The sequence below is a fragment of the Coccinella septempunctata genome, chromosome 5, assembly GCF_907165205.1.
Source record: "Coccinella septempunctata chromosome 5, icCocSept1.1, whole genome shotgun sequence".
Taxonomy (NCBI): domain Eukaryota; kingdom Metazoa; phylum Arthropoda; class Insecta; order Coleoptera; family Coccinellidae; genus Coccinella; species Coccinella septempunctata.
Genome location: NC_058193.1, coordinates 12672308 through 12698811, shown reverse-complemented (window position 1 = coordinate 12698811; position 26504 = coordinate 12672308). Strand labels below are relative to the sequence as shown.

Here is a 26504-nt window from a genome sequence, read left to right as displayed (position 1 = left end):
GTAGTCGATTCGGCAAAATATCATTTCAATTCCTAAGGAACTATTGGATCGATTCGAAACAAATCTTGAAACTGCACATAGTTTTCGAATTGAGATGCACATGTTGAATTTCAGTTCGATAGTTCAGATAGGAATTGAGATTTCAGTGGTCAATTCGACAAAGTGTGATATCAATTCCTCGAAAACTGTTGGATCAATTCGAACCAAATCTTGAAACTGCACATAGTTTTCGAATTGAGATGCACATGTTGAATTTCAGTTCGATAGTGCAGATAGGAATTGAGATTTCAGTGGTCTATTCGGCAAAGTGTGATATCAATTCCTCGAAAACTGTTGGATCAATTCGAACCAAATCTTGAAACTGCACATAGTTTTCGAAATGAGATGCACATGTTGAATTTCAGATCGATAGTTCTAATAGGAATGGAGATTTCAGAAGTTGATTCGACAAAATATCATTTCAATTCCTAAGGAACTATTAGATCAATTCGAACCAAATCTTGAAACTGCACATAGTTTTCGGATTGAGATGCACATGTTGAATTTCAGTTCGATAGTTCAGATAGGAATTGAGATTTCAGTGGTCAATTCGGCAAAGTGTGATATCAATTCCTTGAAAACTGTTGGATCAATTCGAACCAAATCTTGAAACTGCACATAGTTTTCGAAATGAGATGCATATGTTGAATTTCAGTTCGATAGTTCTGATAGTAATTGATATTTCAGTGTTCTATTCGGCAAAGTGTGATATCAATTCCTCAAAAACTGTTGAACCAATTCGACCCAAATCTTGAAACTGCACATAGTTTTCGAATTGAGATGCACATGTTGAATTTCAGATCGATAGTTCTGATAGGAATGAAGATTTCAGTAGTTGTTGGAATTAAGAATCCCCCTACTTTGTTTTTCGAATATATGTTGATCGTCGAGTTGTCAGTGTGTAATGTTTTTTTGAGTAGAACTTGTCATAGTTGTCAAATACATATATTGAAATAAAAGTTGTTAATATAAGAAGTAGATTTGGCCCTCAATTCGAAAAACGTACACCCATATCTGATAGCTAGGGAACTATAGACTGAGGAAACATTAGTTCCAACATATGGCGACCGTGACAGGACCCTCTATTACAGGTATGGAAAAAACCAAGAAAGCCTTAGCTCTACAAAGAACAGCTTTTATAAGGATCTATGATAAGTTGAAAGAAGATTTCTCCAAAGAAAAATGCGATATCCTAGAAATACAGAGTAGCATCAAAGTCTTGGATGAAATAATGCTTCAAGTATCTGAACTGAATCAACTCATGATTGATATAATGTTGGATGCAGGAGAAGAAGAAGCGAATATGAATGCAGAAGTGGAATTGATGAATACGATGAGTTCTCAATATCACAAGATAAAATGTAGTTTCGATAAGTTAATATGTCAAAGCAGTGTCTCCAAGAAATCAGAATCCAGAAGCAAATTGAAGATTCCCAAACTTCAATTCAGACAGTTTGGTGGTGAAACGAAAGATTGGCTTGGATTTTGGAATCAATTCAGCAGAATTGATGAAGATTCTGATATAGAAGAGGAGGATAAACTACAATATTTAGTTCAAGCTACCACACCAGGCTCTCGAGCTAGACAAATTGTGGAAAGTTACCCTGCTTCTAAAGGTAACTATGTTAAAGCAGTGGATAGTTTGAAACAAAGATTTGGAAGAGAAGATTTGTTAATAGAAGTTTATGTCCGAGAACTTCTCAAGCTAGTTTTGATGAATCTGAATACCAAAAATAAACTATCAACATTTTTTGACAAAATTGAATCACAATTGAGAGCATTAGAAAGTCTGGGTGTAAAATCAGATACCTGCGCTGCGATGCTATACCCTTTGGTTGAATCATGCCTAGGAGAAGATTTAATACGAGCATGGCATAGAAGTCAGTTCTATTCATCAGAGTGCAGTTTGAAGAAGCGTCTTGATGCTCTCATGAATTTTCTGAGAGAAGAAGTGATGAACGAAGACAGAATTCATCTCGCGGTGTCCAGTTTCAAAGACAGACGAAAGCCTGAAGATAGGAGCATACGTACTAGTTCTAATGTACTGAATGTACTGCTTCTGAATTGTACAACAAAGGAGTTCCACGATGTGTGTTTTGCAAAAATTCACATTCAACTGATCAATGTAAGGAAGTGTTGAAACTCAGTTTTGCAGAAAGGAAACAGAAATTGTCAGAAAATGCTTGTTGCCACCTATGCACCAAATTTGGTCATATAGCTCGAAGATGCCGCTCTCGAGAAAAATGCCACAGATGTCAAGGTAGACATTGTGTTATTATGTGTCCCAAAAACGATGTCGAGTCATCATCGAGTTCTAATGATAGGAATTTGAAAGAGCCAAACTTAAAAATTGATGAACACAGTCTGTCCAACCACACTTTTCCCGAAATTTTTTTGCAAACCATAGTAGTAGAACTGAGGGGGGACAAAGAATGTCGCCGAGTAAGACTCTTGATCGATACTGGATCCCACAAGTCATATATTACAAGAAAAATTGCCGAAGAGATGGGGTACCCTCCAGTTCGAGAAGAACAGCTAGTACATTCACTTTTTGGAGGAACACAAACTGAATCTGTGAGTCATAGATGCTTCAGAATTTCTCTTCAAAGTCTTACTGAAGACTACTGTTGCAACTTCGAAGTTTTGGATCAACCATTGATTTGCAACCACATAAGCTCAGTGAAAAAGGGACCTTGGCTGGATGAACTGAAACAAATGGGAGTAGAAATTACTGATACTACAGATGGGCCAATTGATGTTTTGGTTGGTGCCGACATAGCCGGAAAACTTTTTTCCGGACGTAAACAAGATTTGGATTGTGGACTTGTAGCGGTTCATACATTACTAGGTTGGACACTCATGGGAAAACTGAAATCAGAATACTCATCTAAGACATCCCTTCTTGTAACTTCAATGTTTTCGAAAAATATGTCCATATGTGTGACTTATGGAACCTAGATGTCCTTGGTATTCAAGCTCCTGAAAATTCTGAATCACAACGGGAACAAGAAAAACTTGTTATGGAACATTTTCTAACAACAGTTAAACGAAGAGATGACAGGCGATATGAAGAGTGTATGCCTTGGATTGAAGGTCATCCCCCTTTATCATCCAACTTCGATTTATCCTATAAAAGACTCCTCCACACTGTGAAAAAGTTGAAAAAGGATAATTTCTATAACGTCTACGATAGCGTCTTCGACAATTGGTTAGCTGAAGGAGTTATAGAATGTTCGTCAGAAAATGAACCTCTTGAAACATCATCTCAGTCTGGTCATTTTTTACCTCATCATCCAGTATATAAGCCCAGTAGTACCACAACACCTGTACGTCCAGTTTTTGATGCTTCGTCAGGAGCAAAGAATCAACCATCTTTGAATCAGTGCCTTGAGAAAGGAATCAACCTCATTGAATTAATTCCATCTATGATTCTACGTTTCCGCTTGGATAAGATATGAATCACAGCTGATATAAGAAAGGCATTTCTTCAGATTGGATTACAAGAAAACGATAGAAACTTTCTGAAGTTTCTTTGGTATGATAAAAACGGAAAAATAAAAATTTATAGACATGCCCGTGTCGTATTTGGAGTAACTTGCAGTCCTTTTCTATTGGGAGCAGTCCTCGAATTTCATCTGCAGGAAACTCTAAGAGAATCAATTCATGAAGAAAACTCGTATAAGTGTCATATCAATTCCTCGAAAACTGTTAGATCAATTCGAACCAAATCTTGAAACTGCACATAATTTTCGGTTTGAGATGCACATGTTGAATTTCAGTTCGATAATTCAGATATGAATTGAGATTTTAGTGGTCAATTCGGCAAAGTGTGATATCAATTCCTCGAAAATTGTTGGATCCATTCGAACCAAATCTTGAAACAGCACATAGTTTTCGAATTGAGATGCACATGTTGAATTTCAGTTCGATAGTTCTGATAGGAATGAAGATTTCATTAGTCGATTCGGCAAAATATCATTTTAATTCCTAAGGAACTATTGGATCGATTCGAACCAAATCTTGAAACTGCACATAGTTTTCGAATTGAGATGCACATGTTGAATTTCAGTTCGATAGTGCAGATAGGAATTGAGATTTCAGTGGTCTATTCGGCAGTGTGATATCAATTCCTCAAAAGCGGTCGGATCAATTCGAACCAAATCTTGAAACTGCACATAGTTTTCGAAATGAGATGCACATGTTGAATTTCAGATCGATAGTTCTAATAGGAATGGAGATTTCAGAAGTCGATTCGGCAAAATATCATTTAAATTCCTAAGGAACTATTGGATCCATTCGAACCAAATCTTGAAACTGCACATAGTTTTCTAATTGAGATGCACATGTTGAATTTCAGTTCGATAGTTCAGATAGGAATTGAGATTTCAGTGGTCAATTCGGCAAAGTGTGATATCAATTCCTCGAAAACTGTTGGATCAATTCGAACCAAATCTTGAAACTGCACATAGTTTTCGAATTGAGATGCACATGTTGAATTTCAGTTCGACAGTTAAGATAGGAATTGAGATTTCAGTGGTCGATTCGACAAAACATCATTTCAATTCCTAAGGAACTATTGGATCAATTCGACCCAAATCCCGAAACTGTACACAGTTTTTGATTTGAGATGCACATGTTGAATTTTTGTTCGATAGTTCAGATAGGAATTGTGATTTCAGTGGTCTATTCGGAAAAGTGTCATATCAATTCCTCGAAAACTGTTGGATCAATTCGAACCAAATCTTGAAACTGCACATAATTTTCGGTTTGAGATGCACATGTTGAATTTCAGTTCGATAATTCAGATATGAATTGAGATTTTAGTGGTCAATTCGGCAAAGTGTGATATCAATTCCTCGAAAATTGTTGGATCCATTCGAACCAAATCTTGAAACAGCACATAGTTTTCGAATTGAGATGCACATGTTGAATTTCAGTTCGATAGTTCTGATAGGAATTGAGATTTCAGTGGTCTATTCGGCAAAGTGTGATATCAATTCCTAAAGAACTATTGGATCAATTCGACCCAAATCTCGAAACTGTACACAGTTTTCGAATTGAGATGCACATGTGTAATTTCAGTTCGATAGTTCAGATAGGAATTGATATTTCAGTGGTCAATTCGGCAAAGTGTGATATCAATTCCTCGAAAATTGTTGGATCAATTCGAACCAAATCTTGAAACTTTACACAGTTTTCGAATTGAGATGCACATGTTGAATTTCAGTTCGATAGTTCAGATAGGAATTGAGATTTTAGTGGTCATTTCGGCAAAGTGTGATATCAATTCCTCGAAAACTGTTGGATCAATTCGAACCAAATCTTGAAACTGCACATAGTTTTCGAATTGAGATGCACATATTGAATTTCAGTTCGATAGTGCAGATAGGAATTGAGATTTCAGTGGTCTATTCGGCAAAGTGTGATATCAATTCCTCGAAAACTGTTGGATCAATTCGAACCAAATCTTGAAACTGCAGGTAGTTTTCGAAATGAGATGCACATGTTGAATTTCAGATCGATAGTTCTAATAGGAATGGAGATTTCTGAAGTCGATTAGACAAAATATCATTTCAATTCCTAAGGAACTATTGAATCGATTCGAACCAAATCTTGAAACTGCACATAGTTTTCGAATTGAGATGCACATGTTGAATTTCAGTTCGATAGTGCAGATAGGAATTGAGATTTCAGTGGTCTATTCGGCAAAGTGTGATATCATTTGCTCGAAAACTGTCAAACCAATTCGACCCAAATCTTGAAACTGCACATAGTTTTCGAATTGAGATGCACATGTTGAATTTCAGATCGATAGTTCTGATAGGAATGAAGATTTCAGTAGTCGATTCGGCAAAGTGTGATATCAATTCCTCAAAAACTGTTGAACCAATTCGACCCAAATCTTGAAACTGCACATAGTTTTCGAATTGAGATGCACATGTTGAATTTCAGTTCGATAGTGCAGATAGGAATTGAGATTTCAGTGGTCAATTCGGCAAAGTGTGATATCAATTCCTCGAAAACTGTTGGATCAATTCGAACCAAATCTTGAAACTGCACATAGTTTTCAAATTGAGATGCACATGTTGAATTTCAGTTCGATAGTGCAGATAGGAATTGAGATTTCAGTGGTCAATTCGGCAAAGTGTGATATCAATTCCTCGAAAACTGTTGGATCAATTCGAACCAAATCTTGAAACTGCAGGTAGTTTTCGAAATGAGATGCACATGTTGAATTTCAGATCGATAGTTCTAATAGGAATGGAGATTTCTGAAGTCGATTCGACAAAATATCATTTCAATTCCTAAGGAACTATTGAATCGATTCGAACCAAATCTTGAAACTGCACATAGTTTTCGAATTGAGATGCACATGTTGAATTTCAGTTCGATAGTGCAGATAGGAATTGAGATTTCAGTGGTCTATTCGGCAAAGTGTGATATCATTTGCTCGAAAACTGTTAAACCAATTCGACCCAAATCTTGAAACTGCACATAGTTTTCGAATTGAGATGCACATGTTGAATTTCAGATCGATAGTTCTGATAGGAATGAAGATTTCAGTAGTCGATTCGGCAAAATATCATTTCAATTCCTAAGGAACTATTGGATCGATTCGAACCAAATCTTGAAACTGCACATAGTTTTCGAATTGAGATGCACATGTTGAATTTCAGTTCGATAGTTCAGATAGGAATTGAGATTTCAGTGGTCAATTCGGCAAAGTGTGATATCAATTCCTCGAAAACTGTTGAATCAATTCGAACCAAATCTTGAAACTGCACATAGTTTTCAAATTGAGATGCACATGTTGAATTTCAGTTCGATAGTGCAGATAGGAATTGAGATTTCAGTGGTCAATTCGGCAAAGTGTGATATCAATTCCTCGAAAACTGTTGGATCAATTCGAACCAAATCTTGAAACTGCACATAGTTTTCGAATTGAGATGCACATGTTGAATTTCAGTTCGATAGTGCAGATAGGAATTGAGATTTCAGTGGTCTATTCGGCAAAGTGTGATATCAATTCCTCGAAAACTGTTGGATCAATTCGAACCAAATCTTGAAACTGCACATAGTTTTCGAATTGAGATGCACATGTTGAATTTCAGTTCGATAGTGCAGATAGGAATTGAGATTTCAGTGGTCTATTCGGCAAAGTTTGATATCAATTCCTCAAAAACTGTTGAACCAATTCGACCCAAATCTTGAAACTGCACATAGTTTTCGAATTGAGATGCACATGTTGAATTTCAGATCGATAGTTCTGATAGGAATGAAGATTTCAGTAGTCGATTCGGCAAAATATCATTTCAATTCCTAAGGAACTATTGGATCGATTCGAACCAAATCTCGAAACTGCACATAGTTTTCGAATTGAGATGCACATATTGAATTTCAGTTCGATAGTGCAGATAGGAATTGAGATTTCAGTGGTCTATTCGGCAAAGTGTGATATCAATTCCTCGAAAACTGTTGGATCAATTCGAACCAAATCTTGAAACTGCACATAGTTTTCGAATTGAGATGCACATATTGAATTTCAGTTCGATAGTGCAGATAGGAATTGAGATTTCAGTGGTCTATTCGGCAAAGTGTGATATCAATTCCTCGAAAACTGTTGGATCAATTCGAACCAAATCTTGAAACTGCAGGTAGTTTTCGAAATGAGATGCACATGTTGAATTTCAGATCGATAGTTCTAATAGGAATGGAGATTTCTGAAGTCGATTCGACAAAATATCATTTCAATTCCTAAGGAACTATTGAATCGATTCGAACCAAATCTTGAAACTGCACATAGTTTTCGAATTGAGATGCACATGTTGAATTTCAGTTCGATAGTGCAGATAGGAATTGAGATTTCAGTGGTCTATTCGGCAAAGTGTGATATCATTTCCTCGAAAACTGTTAAACCAATTCGACCCAAATCTTGAAACTGCACATAGTTTTCGAATTGAGATGCACATGTTGAATTTCAGATCGATAGTTCTGATAGGAATGAAGATTTCAGTAGTCGATTCGGCAAAATATCATTTCAATTCCTAAGGAACTATTGGATCGATTCGAACCAAATCTTGAAACTGCACATAGTTTTCGAATTGAGATGCACATGTTGAATTTCAGTTCGAAAGTTCAGATAGGAATTGAGATTTCAGTGGTCAATTCGGCAAAGTGTGATATCAATTCCTCGAAAACTGTTGGATCAATTCGAACCAAATCTTGAAACTGCACATAGTTTTCAAATTGAGATGCACATGTTGAATTTCAGTTCGATAGTGCAGATAGGAATTGAGATTTCAGTGGTCAATTCGGCAAAGTGTGATATCAATTCCTCGAAAACTGTTGGATCAATTCGAACCAAATCTTGAAACTGCACATAGTTTTCGAATTGAGATGCACATGTTGAATTTCAGTTCGATAGTGCAGATAGGAATTGAGATTTCAGTAGTCTATTCGGCAAAGTGTGATATCAATTCCTCGAAAACTGTTGGATCAATTCGAACCAAATCTTGAAACTGCACATAGTTTTCGAAATGAGATCACATGTTGAATTTCAGATCGATAGTTCTGATAGGAATGAAGATTTCAGTAGTCGATTCGGCAAAATATCATTTCAATTCCTAAGGAACTATTGGATCGATTCGAACCAAATCTTGAATTTTTACACAGTTTTCGAATTGAGATGCACATGTTGAATTTCAGTTCGATAGTGCAGATAGGAATTGAGATTTCAGTGGTCTATTCGGCAAAGTGTGATATCAATTCCTCAAAAACTGTTGAACCAATTCGACCCAAATCTTGAAACTGCACATAGTTTTCGAATTGAGATGCACATGTTGAATTTCAGATCGATAGTTCTGATAGGAATGAAGATTTCAGTAGTCGATTCGGCAAAATATCATTTCAATTCCTAAGGAACTATTGGATCGATTCGAAACAAATCTTGAAACTGCACATAGTTTTCGAATTGAGATGCACATGTTGAATTTCAGTTCGATAGTTCAGATAGGAATTGAGATTTCAGTGGTCAATTCGGCAAAGTGTGATATCAATTCCTCGAAAACTGTTGGATCAATTCGAACCAAATCTTGAAACTGCACATAGTTTTCGAATTGAGATGCACTTGTTGAATTTCAGTTCGATAGTGCAGATAGGAATTGAGATTTCAGTGGTCTATTCGGCAAAGTGTGATATCAATTCCTCGAAAACTGTTGGATCAATTCGAACCAAATCTTGAAACTGCACATAGTTTTCGAATTGAGATGCACATGTTGAATTTCAGTTCGATAGTGCAGATAGGAATTGAGATTTCAGTGGTCAATTCGGCAAAGTGTGATATCAATTCCTCAAAAACTGTTGAACCAATTCGACCCAAATCTTGAAACTGCACATAGTTTTCGAATTGAGATGCACATATTGAATTTCAGATCGATAGTTCTGATAGGAATGAAGATTTCAGTAGTCGTTTCGGCAAAATATCATTTCAATTCCTAAAGAACTATTGGATCGATTCGAAACAAATCATGAAACTGCACATAGTTTTCGAATTGAGATGCACATGTTGAATTTCAGTTCGATAGTTCAGATAGGAATTGAGATTTCAGTGGTCAATTCGGCAAAGTGTGATATCAATTCCTCGAAAACTGTTGGATCAATTCGAACCAAATCTTGAAACTGCACATAGTTTTCGAATTGAGATGCACATGTTGAATTTCAGTTCGATAGTGCAGATAGGAATTGAGATTTCAGTGGTCAATTCGGCAAAGTGTGATATCAATTCCTCGAAAACTGTTGGATCAATTCGAACCAAATCTTGAAACTGCACATAGTTTTCGAATTGAGATGCACATGTTGAATTTCAGATCGATAGTTCTGATAGGAATGAAGATTTCAGTAGTCGATTCGGCAAAATATCATTTCAATTCCTAAGGAACTATTGGATCGATTCGAACCAAATCTTGAAACTGCACATAGTTTTCGAATTGAGATGCACATATTGAATTTCAGTTCGATAGTGCAGATAGGAATTGAGATTTCAGTGGTCTATTCGGCAAAGTGTGATATCAATTCCTCGAAAACTGTTGGATCAATTCGAACCAAATCTTGAAACTGCACATAGTTTTCGAATTGAGATGCACATGTTGAATTTCAGATCGATAGTTCTGATAGGAATGAAGATTTCAGTAGTCGATTCGGCAAAATATCATTTCAATTCCTAAGGAACTATTGGATCGATTCGAACCAAATCTTGAAACTGCACATAGTTTTCGAATTGAGATGCACATGTTGAATTTCAGTTCGATAGTGCAGATAGGAATTGAGATTTCAGTGGTCAATTCGGCAAAGTGTGATATCAATTCCTCGAAAACTGTTGGATCAATTCGAACCAAATCTTGAAACTGCACATAGTTTTCGAATTGAGATGCACATGTTGAATTTCAGATCGATAGTTCTGATAGGAATGAAGATTTCAGTAGTCGATTCGGCAAAATATCATTTCAATTCCTAAGGAACTATTGGATCGATTCGAACCAAATCTTGAAACTGCACATAGTTTTCGAATTGAGATGCACATGTTGAATTTCAGTTCGATAGTGCAGATAGGAATTGAGATTTCAGTGGTCTATTCGGCAAAGTGTGATATCAATTCCTCGAAAACTGTTGGATCAATTCGAACCAAATCTTGAAACTGCACATAGTTTTCGAATTGAGATGCACATATTGAATTTCAGTTCGATAGTGCAGATAGGAATTGAGATTTCAGTGGTCTATTCGGCAAAGTGTGATATCAATTCCTCGAAAACTGTTGGATCAATTCGAACCAAATCTTGAAACTGCAGGTAGTTTTCGAAATGAGATGCACATGTTGAATTTCAGATCGATAGTTCTAATAGGAATGGAGATTTCTGAAGTCGATTCGACAAAATATCATTTCAATTCCTAAGGAACTATTGAATCGATTCGAACCAAATCTTGAAACTGCACATAGTTTTCGAATTGAGATGCACATGTTGAATTTCAGTTCGATAGTGCAGATAGGAATTGAGATTTCAGTGGTCTATTCGGCAAAGTGTGATATCATTTCCTCGAAAACTGTTAAACCAATTCGACCCAAATCTTGAAACTGCACATAGTTTTCGAATTGAGATGCACATGTTGAATTTCAGATCGATAGTTCTGATAGGAATGAAGATTTCAGTAGTCGATTCGGCAAAATATCATTTCAATTCCTAAGGAACTATTGGATCGATTCGAACCAAATCTTGAAACTGCACATAGTTTTCGAATTGAGATGCACATGTTGAATTTCAGTTCGAAAGTTCAGATAGGAATTGAGATTTCAGTGGTCAATTCGGCAAAGTGTGATATCAATTCCTCGAAAACTGTTGGATCAATTCGAACCAAATCTTGAAACTGCACATAGTTTTCTAATTGAGATGCACATGTTGAATTTCAGTTCGATAGTTCAGATAGGAATTGAGATTTCAGTGGTCAATTCGGCAAAGTGTGATATCAATTCCTCGAAAACTGTTGGATCAATTCGAACCAAATCTTGAAACTGCACATAGTTTTCGAATTGAGATGCACATGTTGAATTTCAGTTCGATAGTGCAGATAGGAATTGAGATTTCAGTAGTCTATTCGGCAAAGTGTGATATCAATTCCTCGAAAACTGTTGGATCAATTCGAACCAAATCTTGAAACTGCACATAGTTTTCGAAATGAGATCACATGTTGAATTTCAGATCGATAGTTCTGATAGGAATGAAGATTTCAGTAGTCGATTCGGCAAAATATCATTTCAATTCCTAAGGAACTATTGGATCGATTCGAACCAAATCTTGAATTTTTACACAGTTTTCGAATTGAGATGCACATATTGAATTTCAGATCGATAGTTCTGATAGGAATGAAGATTTCAGTAGTCGATTCGGCAAAATATCATTTCAATTCCTAAGGAACTATTGGATCGATTCGAAACAAATCTTGAAACTGCACATAGTTTTCGAATTGAGATGCACATGTTGAATTTCAGATCGATAGTTCTGATAGGAATGAAGATTTCAGTAGTCGATTCGGCAAAATATCATTTCAATTCCTAAGGAACTATTGGATCGATTCGAAACAAATCTTGAAACTGCACATAGTTTTCGAATTGAGATGCACATGTTGAATTTCAGTTCGATAGTTCAGATAGGAATTGAGATTTCAGTGGTCAATTCGGCAAAGTGTGATATCAATTCCTCGAAAACTGTTGGATCAATTCGAACCAAATCTTGAAACTGCACATAGTTTTCGAATTGAGATGCACTTGTTGAATTTCAGTTCGATAGTGCAGATAGGAATTGAGATTTCAGTGGTCTATTCGGCAAAGTGTGATATCAATTCCTCGAAAACTGTTGGATCAATTCGAACCAAATCTTGAAACTGCACATAGTTTTCGAATTGAGATGCACATGTTGAATTTCAGTTCGATAGTGCAGATAGGAATTGAGATTTCAGTGGTCAATTCGGCAAAGTGTGATATCAATTCCTCAAAAACTGTTGAACCAATTCGACCCAAATCTTGAAACTGCACATAGTTTTCGAATTGAGATGCACATATTGAATTTCAGATCGATAGTTCTGATAGGAATGAAGATTTCAGTAGTCGATTCGGCAAAATATCATTTCAATTCCTAAGGAACTATTGGATCGATTCGAAACAAATCTTGAAACTGCACATAGTTTTCGAATTGAGATGCACATGTTGAATTTCAGTTCGATAGTTCAGATAGGAATTGAGATTTCAGTGGTCAATTCGGCAAAGTGTGATATCAATTCCTCGAAAACTGTTGGATCTATTCGAACCAAATCTTGAAACTGCACATAGTTTTCGAATTGAGATGCACATGTTGAATTTCAGTTCGATAGTGCAGATAGGAATTGAGATTTCAGTGGTCAATTCGGCAAAGTGTGATATCAATTCCTCGAAAACTGTTGGATCAATTCGAACCAAATCTTGAAACTGCACATAGTTTTCGAATTGAGATGCACATGTTGAATTTCAGATCGATAGTTCTGATAGGAATGAAGATTTCAGTAGTCGATTCGGCAAAATATCATTTCAATTCCTAAGGAACTATTGGATCGATTCGAACCAAATCTTGAAACTGCACATAGTTTTCGAATTGAGATGCACATATTGAATTTCAGTTCGATAGTGCAGATAGGAATTGAGATTTCAGTGGTCTATTCGGCAAAGTGTGATATCAATTCCTCGAAAACTGTTGGATCAATTCGAACCAAATCTTGAAACTGCACATAGTTTTCGAATTGAGATGCACATGTTGAATTTCAGATCGATAGTTCTGATAGGAATGAAGATTTCAGTAGTCGATTCGGCAAAATATCATTTCAATTCCTAAGGAACTATTGGATCGATTCGAACCAAATCTTGAAACTGCACATAGTTTTCGAATTGAGATGCACATGTTGAATTTCAGTTCGATAGTGCAGATAGGAATTGAGATTTCAGTGGTCAATTCGGCAAAGTGTGATATCAATTCCTCGAAAACTGTTGGATCAATTCGAACCAAATCTTGAAACTGCACATAGTTTTCGAATTGATATGCACATGTTGAATTTCAGATCGATAGTTCTGATAGGAATGAAGATTTCAGTAGTCGATTCGGCAAAATATCATTTCAATTCCTAAGGAACTATTGGATCGATTCGAACCAAATCTTGAAACTGCACATAGTTTTCGAATTGAGATGCACATGTTGAATTTCAGTTCGATAGTGCAGATAGGAATTGAGATTTCAGTGGTCTATTCGGCAAAGTGTGATATCATTTCCTCGAAAACTGTTAAACCAATTCGACCCAAATCTTGAAACTGCACATAGTTTTCGAATTGAGATGCACATGTTGAATTTCAGATCGATAGTTCTGATAGGAATGAAGATTTCAGTAGTCGATTCGGCAAAATATCATTTCAATTCCTAAGGAACTATTGGATCGATTCGAACCAAATCTTGAAACTGCACATAGTTTTCGAATTGAGATGCACATGTTGAATTTCAGTTCGATAGTTCAGATAGGAATTGAGATTTCAGTGGTCAATTCGGCAAAGTGTGATATCAATTCCTCGAAAACTGTTGGATCAATTCGAACCAAATCTTGAAACTGCACATAGTTTTCAAATTGAGATGCACATGTTGAATTTCAGTTCGATAGTGCAGATAGGAATTGAGATTTCAGTGGTCAATTCGGCAAAGTGTGATATCAATTCCTCGAAAACTGTTGGATCAATTCGAACCAAATCTTGAAACTGCAGGTAGTTTTCGAAATGAGATGCACATGTTGAATTTCAGATCGATAGTTCTAATAGGAATGGAGATTTCTGAAGTCGATTCGACAAAATATCATTTCAATTCCTAAGGAACTATTGAATCGATTCGAACCAAATCTTGAAACTGCACATAGTTTTCGAATTGAGATGCACATGTTGAATTTCAGTTCGATAGTGCAGATAGGAATTGAGATTTCAGTGGTCTATTCGGCAAAGTGTGATATCATTTGCTCGAAAACTGTTAAACCAATTCGACCCAAATCTTGAAACTGCACATAGTTTTCGAATTGAGATGCACATGTTGAATTTCAGATCGATAGTTCTGATAGGAATGAAGATTTCAGTAGTCGATTCGGCAAAATATCATTTCAATTCCTAAGGAACTATTGGATCGATTCGAACCAAATCTTGAAACTGCACATAGTTTTCGAATTGAGATGCACATGTTGAATTTCAGTTCGATAGTTCAGATAGGAATTGAGATTTCAGTGGTCAATTCGGCAAAGTGTGATATCAATTCCTCGAAAACTGTTGGATCAATTCGAACCAAATCTTGAAACTGCACATAGTTTTCAAATTGATATGCACATGTTGAATTTCAGTTCGATAGTGCAGATAGGAATTGAGATTTCAGTGGTCAATTCGGCAAAGTGTGATATCAATTCCTCGAAAACTGTTGGATCAATTCGAACCAAATCTTGAAACTGCACATAGTTTTCGAATTGAGATGCACATGTTGAATTTCAGTTCGATAGTGCAGATAGGAATTGAGATTTCAGTGGTCTATTCGGCAAAGTTTGATATCAATTCCTCAAAAACTGTTGAACCAATTCGACCCAAATCTTGAAACTGCACATAGTTTTCGAATTGAGATGCACATGTTGAATTTCAGATCGATAGTTCTGATAGGAATGAAGATTTCAGTAGTCGATTCGGCAAAATATCATTTCAATTCCTAAGGAACTATTGGATCGATTCGAACCAAATCTTGAAACTGCACATAGTTTTCGAATTGAGATGCACATATTGAATTTCAGTTCGATAGTGCAGATAGGAATTGAGATTTCAGTGGTCTATTCGGCAAAGTGTGATATCAATTCCTCGAAAACTGTTGGATCAATTCGAACCAAATCTTGAAACTGCACATAGTTTTCGAATTGAGATGCACATATTGAATTTCAGTTCGATAGTGCAGATAGGAATTGAGATTTCAGTGGTCTATTCGGCAAAGTGTGATATCAATTCCTCGAAAACTGTTGGATCAATTCGAACCAAATCTTGAAACTGCAGGTACTTTTCGAAATGAGATGCACATGTTGAATTTCAGTTCGATAGTGCAGATAGGAATTGAGATTTCAGTGGTCTATTCGGCAAAGTGTGATATCAATTCCTCGAAAACTGTTGGATCAATTCGAACCAAATCTTGAAACTGCACATAGTTTTCGAAATGAGATCACATGTTGAATTTCAGATCGATAGTTCTAATAGGAATGGAGATTTCAGAAGTCGATTCGACAAAATATCATTTCAATTCCTAAGGAACTATTGGATCGATTCGAACCAAATCTTGAAACTGCACATAGTTTTCGAATTGAGATGCACATGTTGAATTTCAGTTCGATAGTGCAGATAGGAATTGAGATTTCAGTGGTCTATTCGGCAAAGTGTGATATCAATTCCTCAAAAACTGTTGAACCAATTCGACCCAAATCTTGAAACTGCACATAGTTTTCGAATTGAGATGCACATGTTGAATTTCAGATCGATAGTTCTGATAGGAATGAAGATTTCAGTAGTCGATTCGGCAAAATATCATTTCAATTCCTAAGGAACTATTGGATCGATTCGAAACAAATCTTGAAACTGCACATAGTTTTCGAATTGAGATGCACATGTTGAATTTCAGTTCGATAGTGCAGATAGGAATTGAGATTTCAGTGGTCAATTCGGCAAAGTGTGATATCAATTCCTCGAAAACTGTTGGATCAATTCGAACCAAATCTTGAAACTGCACATAGTTTTCGAATTGAGATGCACATGTTGAATTTCAGTTCGATAGTGCAGATAGGAATTGAGATTTCAGTGGTCTATTCGGCAAAGTGTGATATCAATTCCTCGAAAACTGTTGGATCAATTCGAACCAAATCTTGAAACTGCACATAGTTTTCGAAATGAGATGCACATGTTGAATTTCAGATCGATAGTTCTGATAGGAATGAAGATTTCAGTAGTCGATTCGGCAAAATATCATTTCAATTCCTAAGGAACTATTGGATCGATTCGAAACAAATCTTAAAACTGCACATAGTTTTCAAATTGAGATGCACATGTTGAATTTCAGTTCGATAGTGCAGATAGGAATTGAGATTTCAGTGGTCAATTCGGCAAAGTGTGATATCAATTCCTCGAAAACTGTTGGATCAATTCGAACCAAATCTTGAAACTGCACATAGTTTTCGAATTGAGATGCACATGTTGAATTTCAGTTCGATAGTGCAGATAGGAATTGAGATTTCAGTGGTCTATTCGGCAAAGTGTGATATCAATTCCTCGAAAACTGTTGGATCAATTCGAACCAAATCTTGAAACTGCACATAGTTTTCGAAATGAGATCACATGTTGAATTTCAGATCGATAGTTCTGATAGGAATGAAGATTTCAGTAGTCGATTCGGCAAAATATCATTTCAATTCCTAAGGAACTATTGGATCGATTCGAAACAAATCTTGAAACTGCACATAGTTTTCGAATTGAGATGCACATGTTGAATTTCAGTTCGATAGTTCAGATAGGAATTGAGATTTCAGTGGTCAATTCGGCAAAGTGTGATATCAATTCCTCGAAAACTGTTGGATCAATTCGAACCAAATCTTGAAACTGCACATAGTTTTCGAATTGAGATGCACATGTTGAATTTCAGTTCGATAGTGCAGATAGGAATTGAGATTTCAGTGGTCTATTCGGCAAAGTGTGATATCAATTCCTCGAAAACTGTTGGATCAATTCGAACCAAATCTTGAAACTGCACATAGTTTTCGAAATGAGATGCACATGTTGAATTTCAGATCGATAGTTCTAATAGGAATGGAGATTTCAGAAGTTGATTCGACAAAATATCATTTCAATTCCTAAGGAACTATTAGATCAATTCGAACCAAATCTTGAAACTGCACATAGTTTTCGGATTGAGATGCACATGTTGAATTTCAGTTCGATAGTTCAGATAGGAATTGAGATTTCAGTGGTCAATTCGGCAAAGTGTGATATCAATTCCTTGAAAACTGTTGGATCAATTCGAACCAAATCTTGAAACTGCACGTAGTTTTCGAAATGAGATGCATATGTTGAATTTTAGTTCGATAGTTCTGATAGGAATTGATATTTCAGTGTTCTATTCGGCAAAGTGTGATATCAATTCCTCAAAAACTGTTGAACCAATTCGACCCAAATCTTGAAACTGCACATAGTTTTCGAATTGAGATGCACATGTTGAATTTCAGATCGATAGTTCTGATAGGAATGAAGATTTCAGTAGTTGTTGGAATTAAGAATCCCCCTACTTTGTTTTTCGAATATATGTTGATCGTCGAGTTGTCAGTGTGTAATGTTTTTTTGAGTAGAACTTGTCATAGTTGTCAAATACATATATTGAAATAAAAGTTGTTAATATAAGAAGTAGATTTGGCCCTCAATTCGAAAAAGGTACACCCATATCTGATAGCTAGGGAACTATAGACTGAGGAAACATTAGTTCCAACATATGGCGACCATTCATTCATTCATTGCTGTATCCCGTTACCGGGAATAAATCAACAAAAAGAAGAAGGAAAAAAAAAAAAAAAAAAAAAAAAAAAAAAATTCGAACAGACTTGTAACTTCTTAGTGCTAGTTGCGACTGTGTGCCCTCCTGTGACTAAAGAGACCCAACCGTGACCTGCAGATCCTTCCACACTCAGGGCATGGATAGTCACCAACCAGATCTGGCCGCCGCTGTATCCTTCTCGATTCTCCATTATAACTGTGGACCAAAGACCTCCACTGTGACCTGTCTAACGCTAGTTGTTCCCAGTTATGATTAGCATTAACTGATTTTAGGGATTGATGTAGTGTGTCCTTAAACCGCTTATACTGGCCTCCTGGTTTCCGGGCTCCCTCATTGAGTTCGCCGTATAGAGCTATTTTGGGGAGTCTTGTGTCTTGCATCCTCAGAATGTGGCCGCTCCATCTGAGTCGGGCCCTCGTTACTTGAGTCTCAATTGTTGTACAACTCGCGCGCTGCAAGACTTCTGCATTCGAAACTTTGTGGAACCATCTGATGTGCATTATCTGTCTTAGATGACGTTGCTGCGTCTGTTCAAGCTGTTTAATATGTCGCCTGTAGGGAGTCCAGCTTTCGCTTCCGTAAAGAAGCGTTGGGAGGACCACTGCTCTGTAAACAGCTGTCTTGGTCTTCAGATTGAGATCATGATTTTGGAACACTCTGTCCTTCAGCTTCCAGAATGCCCGTGATGCCGAATTGATACGGTTGTGTATTTCCGTGTCAAGGTTAGCCCTAGTATTTATGAAGCTTCCCAAGTATTTGAACTGCTCGACCTGTTCTAGAGTTTCATTGTCCAGGCTGATATCTGTTTGAAGGCTTTCTGGCGGACTTACCAGGATTTTGGTTTTGTCAATATTGAGTCTAAGGCCTAAAGCTTCGTATATATGTTTATAGGTGTCCATCATTATCTGTAGATCCTCTGAGCTGCTAGCGATGAGTGAACAGTCGTCTGCATATTGAAGTTCCGTGATAAACTTGGTACGGGTTTTTGCTCTGAGGCGCTTCAGGTTAAACAGGCCTCCATCAAATCTGAATCTTATCCCAACACCTCTTACGGGCATGCTCATGTCAGCAATTATCGATACAGCTATGGCGAAAATATTGAACAGTAAAGGCGCTAATACGCAGCCTTGTTTTATTCCAGAGTTGGTTGAGAAATGGTCGGTTGTAGAGCCATTATGCTGTATTCTAGCGGTGTTGTTGGTATGAAGGCTTTTACACACTGCTAGGAATTTTTCGGGTACTCCTAGACGTGCCATGATTTTCCATAGCGCTCTCCGATTCACCGAGTCGAATGCCTTGCTTAAATCGATGAAGGCTGTATAAATCCTTGATTGTTGTTCACGGGCCTTTTCTTGTAGCTGTCGCAGTGTAAAAATTAGGTCCACCGTACCTCGATTTGGTCGAAAGCCGCACTGGGATTCAGGTAAAAGCCTCTGTAAGAGTGGAACCAGTCGATTAGCCATAATCTTCGAGAGAATTTTACCGGCCACATTAAGCAACGATATGCCCCTGTAATTGTTGCAATTCGACGTATCGCCTTTGTTCTTATAGAGGTTGATAACTAAAGCGTCTCTGAAGTCTTGTGGCACATCTCCCTGTTCCCAGATATGGCGACCGTGACAGGACCCTCTATTACAGGTATGGAAAAAACCAAGAAAGCCTTAGCTCTACAAAGAACAGCTTTTATAAGGATCTATGATAAGTTGAAAGAAGATTTCTCCAAAGAAAAATGCGATATCCTAGAAATACAGAGTAGCATCAAAGTCTTGGATGAAATAATGCTTCAAGTATCTGAACTGAATCAACTCATGATTGATATAATGTTGGATGCAGGAGAAGAAGAAGCGAATATGAATGCAGAAGTGGAATTGATGAATACGATGAGTTCTCAATATCACAAGATAAAATGTAGTTTCGATAAGTAAATATGTCAAAGCAGTGTCTCCAAGAAATCAGAATCCAGAAGCAAATTGAAGATTCCCAAACTTCAATTCAGACAGTTTGGTGGTGAAACGAAAGATTGGCTTGGATTTTGGAATCAATTCAGCAGAATTGATGAAGATTCTGATATAGAAGAGGAGGATAAACTACAATATTTAGTTCAAGCTACCACACCAGGCTCTCGAGCTAGACAAATTGTGGAAAGTTACCCTGCTTCTAAAGGTAACTATGTTAAAGCAGTGGATAGTTTGAAACAAAGATTTGGAAGAGAAGATTTGTTAATAGAAGTTTATGTCCGAGAACTTCTCAAGCTAGTTTTGATGAATCTGAATACCAAAAATAAACTATCAACATTTTTTGACAAAATTGAATCACAATTGAGAGCATTAGAAAGTCTGGGTGTAAAATCAGATACCTGCGCTGCGATGCTATACCCTTTGGTTGAATCATGCCTAGGAGAAGATTTAATACGAGCATGGCATAGAAGTCAGTTCTATTCATCAGAGTGCAGTTTGAAGAAGCGTCTTGATGCTCTCATGAATTTTCTGAGAGAAGAAGTGATGAACGAAGACAGAATTCATCTCGCGGTGTCCAGTTTCAAAGACAGACGAAAGCCTGAAGATAGGAGCATACGTACTAGTTCTAATGTACCCACTGCTTCTGAATTGTACAACAAAGGAGTTCCACGATGTGTGTTTTGCAAAAATTCACATTCAACTGATCAATGTAAGGAAGTGTTGAAACTCAGTTTTGCAGAAAGGAAACAGAAATTGTCAGAAAATGCTTGTTGCCACCTATGCACCAAATTTGGTCATATAGCTCGAAGATGCCGCTCTCGAGAAAAATGCCACAGATGTCAAGGTAGACATTGTGTTATTATGTGTCCCAAAAACGATGTCGAGTCATCATCGAGTTCTAATGATAGGAATTTGAAAGAGCCAAACTTAAAAATTGATGAACACAGTCTGTCCAACCACACTTTTCCCGAAATTTTTTTGCAAACCATAGTAGTAGAACTGAGGGGGGACAAAGAATGTCGCCGAGTAAGACTCTTGATCGATACTGGATCCCACAAGTCATATATTACAAGAAAAATTGCCGAAGAGATGGGGTACCCTCCAGTTCGAGAAGAACAGCTAGTACATTCACTTTTTGGAGGAACACAAACTGAATCTGTGAGTCATAGATGCTCAGAATTTCTCTTCAAAGTCTTACTGAAGACTACTGTTGCAACTTCGAAGTTTTGGATCAACCATTGATTTGCAACCACATAAGCTCAGTGAAAAAGGGACCTTGGCTGGATGAACTGAAACAAATGGGAGTAGAAATTACTGATACTACAGATGGGCCAATTGATGTTTTGGTTGGTGCCGACATAGCCGGAAAACTTTTTTCCGGACGTAAACAAGATTTGGATTGTGGACTTGTAGCGGTTCATACATTACTAGGTTGGACACTCATGGGAAAACTGAAATCAGAATACTCATCTAAGACATCCCTTCTTGTAACTTCAATGTTTTCGAAAAATATGTCCATATGTGTGACTTATGGAACCTAGATGTCCTTGGTATTCAAGCTCCTGAAAATTCTGAATCACAACGGGAACAAGAAAAACTTGTTATGGAACATTTTCTAACAACAGTTAAACGAAGAGATGACAGGCGATATGAAGTGTGTATGCCTTGGATTGAAGGTCATCCCCCTTTATCATCCAACTTCGATTTATCCTATAAAAGACTCCTCCACACTGTGAAAAAGTTGAAAAAGGATAATTTCTATAACGTCTACGATAGCGTCTTCGACAATTGGTTAGCTGAAGGAGTTATAGAATGTTCGTCAGAAAATGAACCTCTTGAAACATCATCTCAGTCTGGTCATTTTTTACCTCATCATCCAGTATATAAGCCCAGTAGTACCACAACACCTGTACGTCCAGTTTTTGATGCTTCGTCAGGAGCAAAGAATCAACCATCTTTGAATCAGTGCCTTGAGAAAGGAATCAACCTCATTGAATTAATTCCATCTATGATTCTACGTTTCCGCTTGGATAAGATAGGAATCACAGCTGATATAAGAAAGGCATTTCTTCAGATTGGATTACAAGAAAACGATAGAAACTTTCTGAAGTTTCTTTGGTATGATAAAAACGGAAAAATAAAAATTTATAGACATGCCCGTGTCGTATTTGGAGTAACTTGCAGTCCTTTTCTATTGGGAGCAGTCCTCGAATTTCATCTGCAGGAAACTCTAAGAGAATCAATTCATGAAGGAAACTCGTATAGTCCCGAAGTTATTTCGAAATTATTGAAGTCATTTTACGTTGACAATATTCTTATAAGTGTACAAAACGAAGAAGCTCTCAACCAATTTATTGAACAGTCAACTAAAATTCTGGCTGATGGAAAGTTCGAGTTGAGAGGGTGGGAGCATTCTTTGCCAGAAAATGTCGAAGTCGAAGCAAAAAGTAACATCCTTGGACTCATCTGGAATCGTAAATTGGACACCTTAGAACTTTCTCTAGAATGGTTTGATAAAATGGATGTAGGACTGATAACTAAACGAACTATATTATCTGCAGCACACAAACTGTTTGATCCAATTGGTTTCTCATGTCTAGTGACACTGATCCCAAAAATTTTGCTCCAAAGGACTTGGTCTACGAAATTGGGATGGGATTTGGAAGTTGATGAAGTAGTTCAAGAATTATTCCTGAAGTGGTTAAAAGAACAACCCTATTTGACATCCGTTAAGATTCCTCGGTGGATATCTTTAGATTCCACTATATTGACCACTCAATCTGTACATGTTTTCTGTGATGCAAGTGCAGATGCCTATGCAGCTTGTATTTTTCTCAGAACAGAAACTGGTGATGGTCAAGTGGTTTTGAGATTAATCGAAGGAAAATCTAGAGTAGCACCTATTAAAAAATTAACCATACCACGTCTCGAACTTTTGGCTGCAACAATTGGAGTGAGAATATTTCGAAATTTCCAGACAAACTATGAAATCAACCTTCAAGCATTTTTTTGGTCAGACTCCTCAACTGTTTTATCTTGGATCAAAAGGAAAGAAAATTGGAAACCATTCATCTGGAACCGTGTTGAAGAAATAAAACGTTTTTCTAAACCTATAGACTGGTACCATGTTCCTGGTGATATGAATCCTGCAGATCTTCCATCACGAGGATGTTCTGCTAAATCACTAGCTGATGGAAGATGGTGGGAGGGTCCAAAATGGTTGTGTGATCCAATTTCCCAATGGCCTAGTCAGAATTTTGATAGTAATGAAGAGGAAATAAACTGCGAAAGAAGAAAAACTGTTGTTTCCTCGTTGTCGGTGTCTAAAGATTTTGTATGGTACTACAAGTACTTTTCGAAGTTCAGCAAAATCGTCAAGATGGTTGCATGGATCAAACGATTCGTCAATAATAGCAGAAAGAAAAATACTGAAGACTCAAAATTTCTGACTGTCGATGAACTGGAAGTATCAAGAAAACTAGTAATTCGTTTCATACAAGAAGAAAGTTTTGAGTCTGTAGAAGATCCCAAATTATCATCATTATGTCCCTTTACTGATAACCAAGGACTGATCAGATTGCGAACAAAAATTTCAGATAGAACTGATGCAGAGGATTTTCGTATGCCATTTGTATTGCCCACAAACCATGAAGTTGTGAAACGTTTGATTTTCGAAGAACATATGAAGAATAATCATGTTGGAGTACAAGGATTGATGAGTATTCTTAGAGCGAATTATTGGATTCTTAAAAGTAGACGCACTATTAGATACGTTATCAGTAGTTGCATCTCTTGTAAGCGATTTAGATGCAAACTTCTCAAATGTCCTGCCATAAGTTTACCAGAAAAGAAAAGCGAGAATCATACCAAAGGTGAAGAGGAACAGTTATCGAAAGGATCGTTAACTAGAGATCCGGTAGTTAGAACGAGATCAGGAAGACCTGTAAAAGTTCCTGAAAGATTTGGACATTGATTGTGTCATTACTTCGATGTATGAATGACACAAGGTGGGAGTGTGTTGGAATTAAGAATCCCCCTACTTTGTTTTTCGAATATATGTTGATCGTCGAGTTGTCAGTGTGTAATGTTTTTTTGAGTAGAACTTGTCATAGTTGTCAAATACATATATTGAAATAAAAGTTGTTAATATAAGAAGTAGATTTGGCCCTCAATTCGAAAAAGGTACACCCATATCTGATAGCTAGGGAACTATAGACTGAGGAAACATTAGTTCCAACAGTAGTCGATTCGGCAAAATATCATTTCAATTCCTAAGGAACTAATGGATCGATTCGAACCTAATCTTGAAACTGCACATAGTTTTCGAATTGAGATGCACCGGTTGAATTTCAGTTCGATAGTTCAGATAGGAATTGAGATTTCAGTGGTCTATTCGGCAAAGTGTGATATCAATTCCTCGAAAACTGTTGGATCAATTCGAACCAAATCTTGAAACTGCACATAGTTTTCGAATTGAGATGCAAATATTGAATTTCAGTTCGATAGTGCAGATAGGAATTGAGATTTCAGTGGTCTATTCGGCAAAGTGTGATATCAATTCCTCAAAAACTGTTGAACCAATTCGACCCAAATCTTGAAACTGCACATAGTTTTCGAATTGAGATGCATATGTTGAATTTCAGTTCGATAGTTCTGATAGGAATTGATATTTCAGTGTTCTATTCGGCAAAGTGTGATATCAATTCCTCAAAAACTGTTGAACCAATTCGACCCAAATCTTGAAACTGCACATAGTTTTCGAATTGAGATGCACATGTTGAATTTCAGATCGATAGTTCTGATAGGAATGAAGATTTCAGTAGTTGATTCGGCAAAATATCATTTCAATTCCTAAGGAACTAATGGATCGATTCGAACCTAATCTTGAAACTGCACATAGTTTTCGAATTGAGATGCACCGGTTGAATTTCAGTTCGATAGTTCAGATAGGAATTGAGATTTCAGTGGTCTATTCGGCAAAGTGTGATATCAATTCCTCGAAAACTGTTAGATCAATTCGAACCAAATCTTGAAACTGCACGTAGTTTTCGAATTGAGATGCACATGTTGAATTTCAGATCGATAGTTCTGATAGGAATGAAGATTTCAGTAGTCGATTCGGCAAAATATCATTTCAATTCCTAAGGAACTATTAGATCGATTCGAACCAAATCTTGAAACTGCACATAGTTTACGAATTGAGATGCACATGTTGAATTTCAGTTCGATAGTGCAGATAGAAATTGAGATTTCAGTGGTCTATTCGGCAAAGTGTGATATCAATTCCTCAAAAACTGTTGAACCAATTCGACCCAAATCTTGAAACTGCACATAGTTTTCGAATTGAGATGCACTTGTTGAATTTCAGATCGATAGTTCTGATAGGAATGAAGATTTCAGTAGTCGATTCGGCAAAATAACATTTCAATTCCTAAGGAACTATTAGATCGATTCGAACCAAATCTTGAAACTGCACATAGTTTTCGAATTGAGATGCACATGTTGAATTTCAGTTCGATAGTTCTGATAGGAATTGATATTTCAGTGTTCTATTCGGCAAAGTGTGATATCAATTCCTCAAAAACTGTTGAACCAATTCGACCCAAATCTTGAAACTGCACATAGTTTTCGAATTGAGATGCACATGTTGAATTTCAGATCGATAGTTCTGATAGGAATGAAGATTTCAGTAGTCGATTCGGCAAAATATCATTTCAATTCCTAAGGAACTAATGGATCGATTCGAACCTAATCTTGAAACTGCACATAGTTTTCGAATTGAGATGCACCGGTTGAATTTCAGTTCGATAGTTCAGATAGGAATTGAGATTTCAGTGGTCTATTCGGCAAAGTGTGATATCAATTCCTCGAAAACTGTTAGATCAATTCGAACCAAATCTTGAAACTGCACATAGTTTTCGAATTGAGATGCACATGTTGAATTTCAGATCGATAGTTCTGATAGGAATGAAGATTTCAGTAGTCGATTCGGCAAAATATCATTTCAATTCCTAAGGAACTATTAGATCGATTCGAACCAAATCTTGAAACTGCACATAGTTTACGAATTGAGATGCACATGTTGAATTTCAGTTCGATAGTGCAGATAGGAATTGAGATTTCAGTGGTCTATTCGGCAAAGTGTGATATCAATTCCTCAAAAACTGTTGAACCAATTCGACCCAAATCTTGAAACTGCACATAGTTTTCGAATTGAGATGCACATGTTGAATTTCAGATCGATAGTTCTGATAGGAATGAAGATTTCAGTAGTCGATTCGGCAAAATATCATTTCAATTCCTAAGGAACTATTAGATCGATTCGAACCAAATCTTGAAACTGCAC

The 26504-nt window shown here is 36.8% G+C and overlaps 2 protein-coding genes across 2 annotated transcripts; both read left to right on the top strand.

Annotated features, from left to right (window-relative positions):
* The first annotated feature begins 3059 nt into the window (after window positions 1-3059).
* Window positions 3060-3497, top strand: LOC123314013. The gene has a single exon (XM_044899125.1). The coding sequence runs from the start codon at window positions 3060-3062 to the stop codon at window positions 3495-3497; it is 438 nt and encodes a 145-aa protein (XP_044755060.1).
* Window positions 3498-19807: 16310 nt separating this feature from the next.
* LOC123314012 lies at window positions 19808-24131 on the top strand. Its single transcript, XM_044899124.1, has 4 exons — window positions 19808-20121; window positions 20197-20363; window positions 21362-21589; window positions 21718-24131. The coding sequence occupies exons 1-4, from the start codon at window positions 19808-19810 to the stop codon at window positions 24129-24131; spliced, it is 3123 nt and encodes a 1040-aa protein (XP_044755059.1).
* The last annotated feature ends 2373 nt before the right edge of the window (window positions 24132-26504 follow it).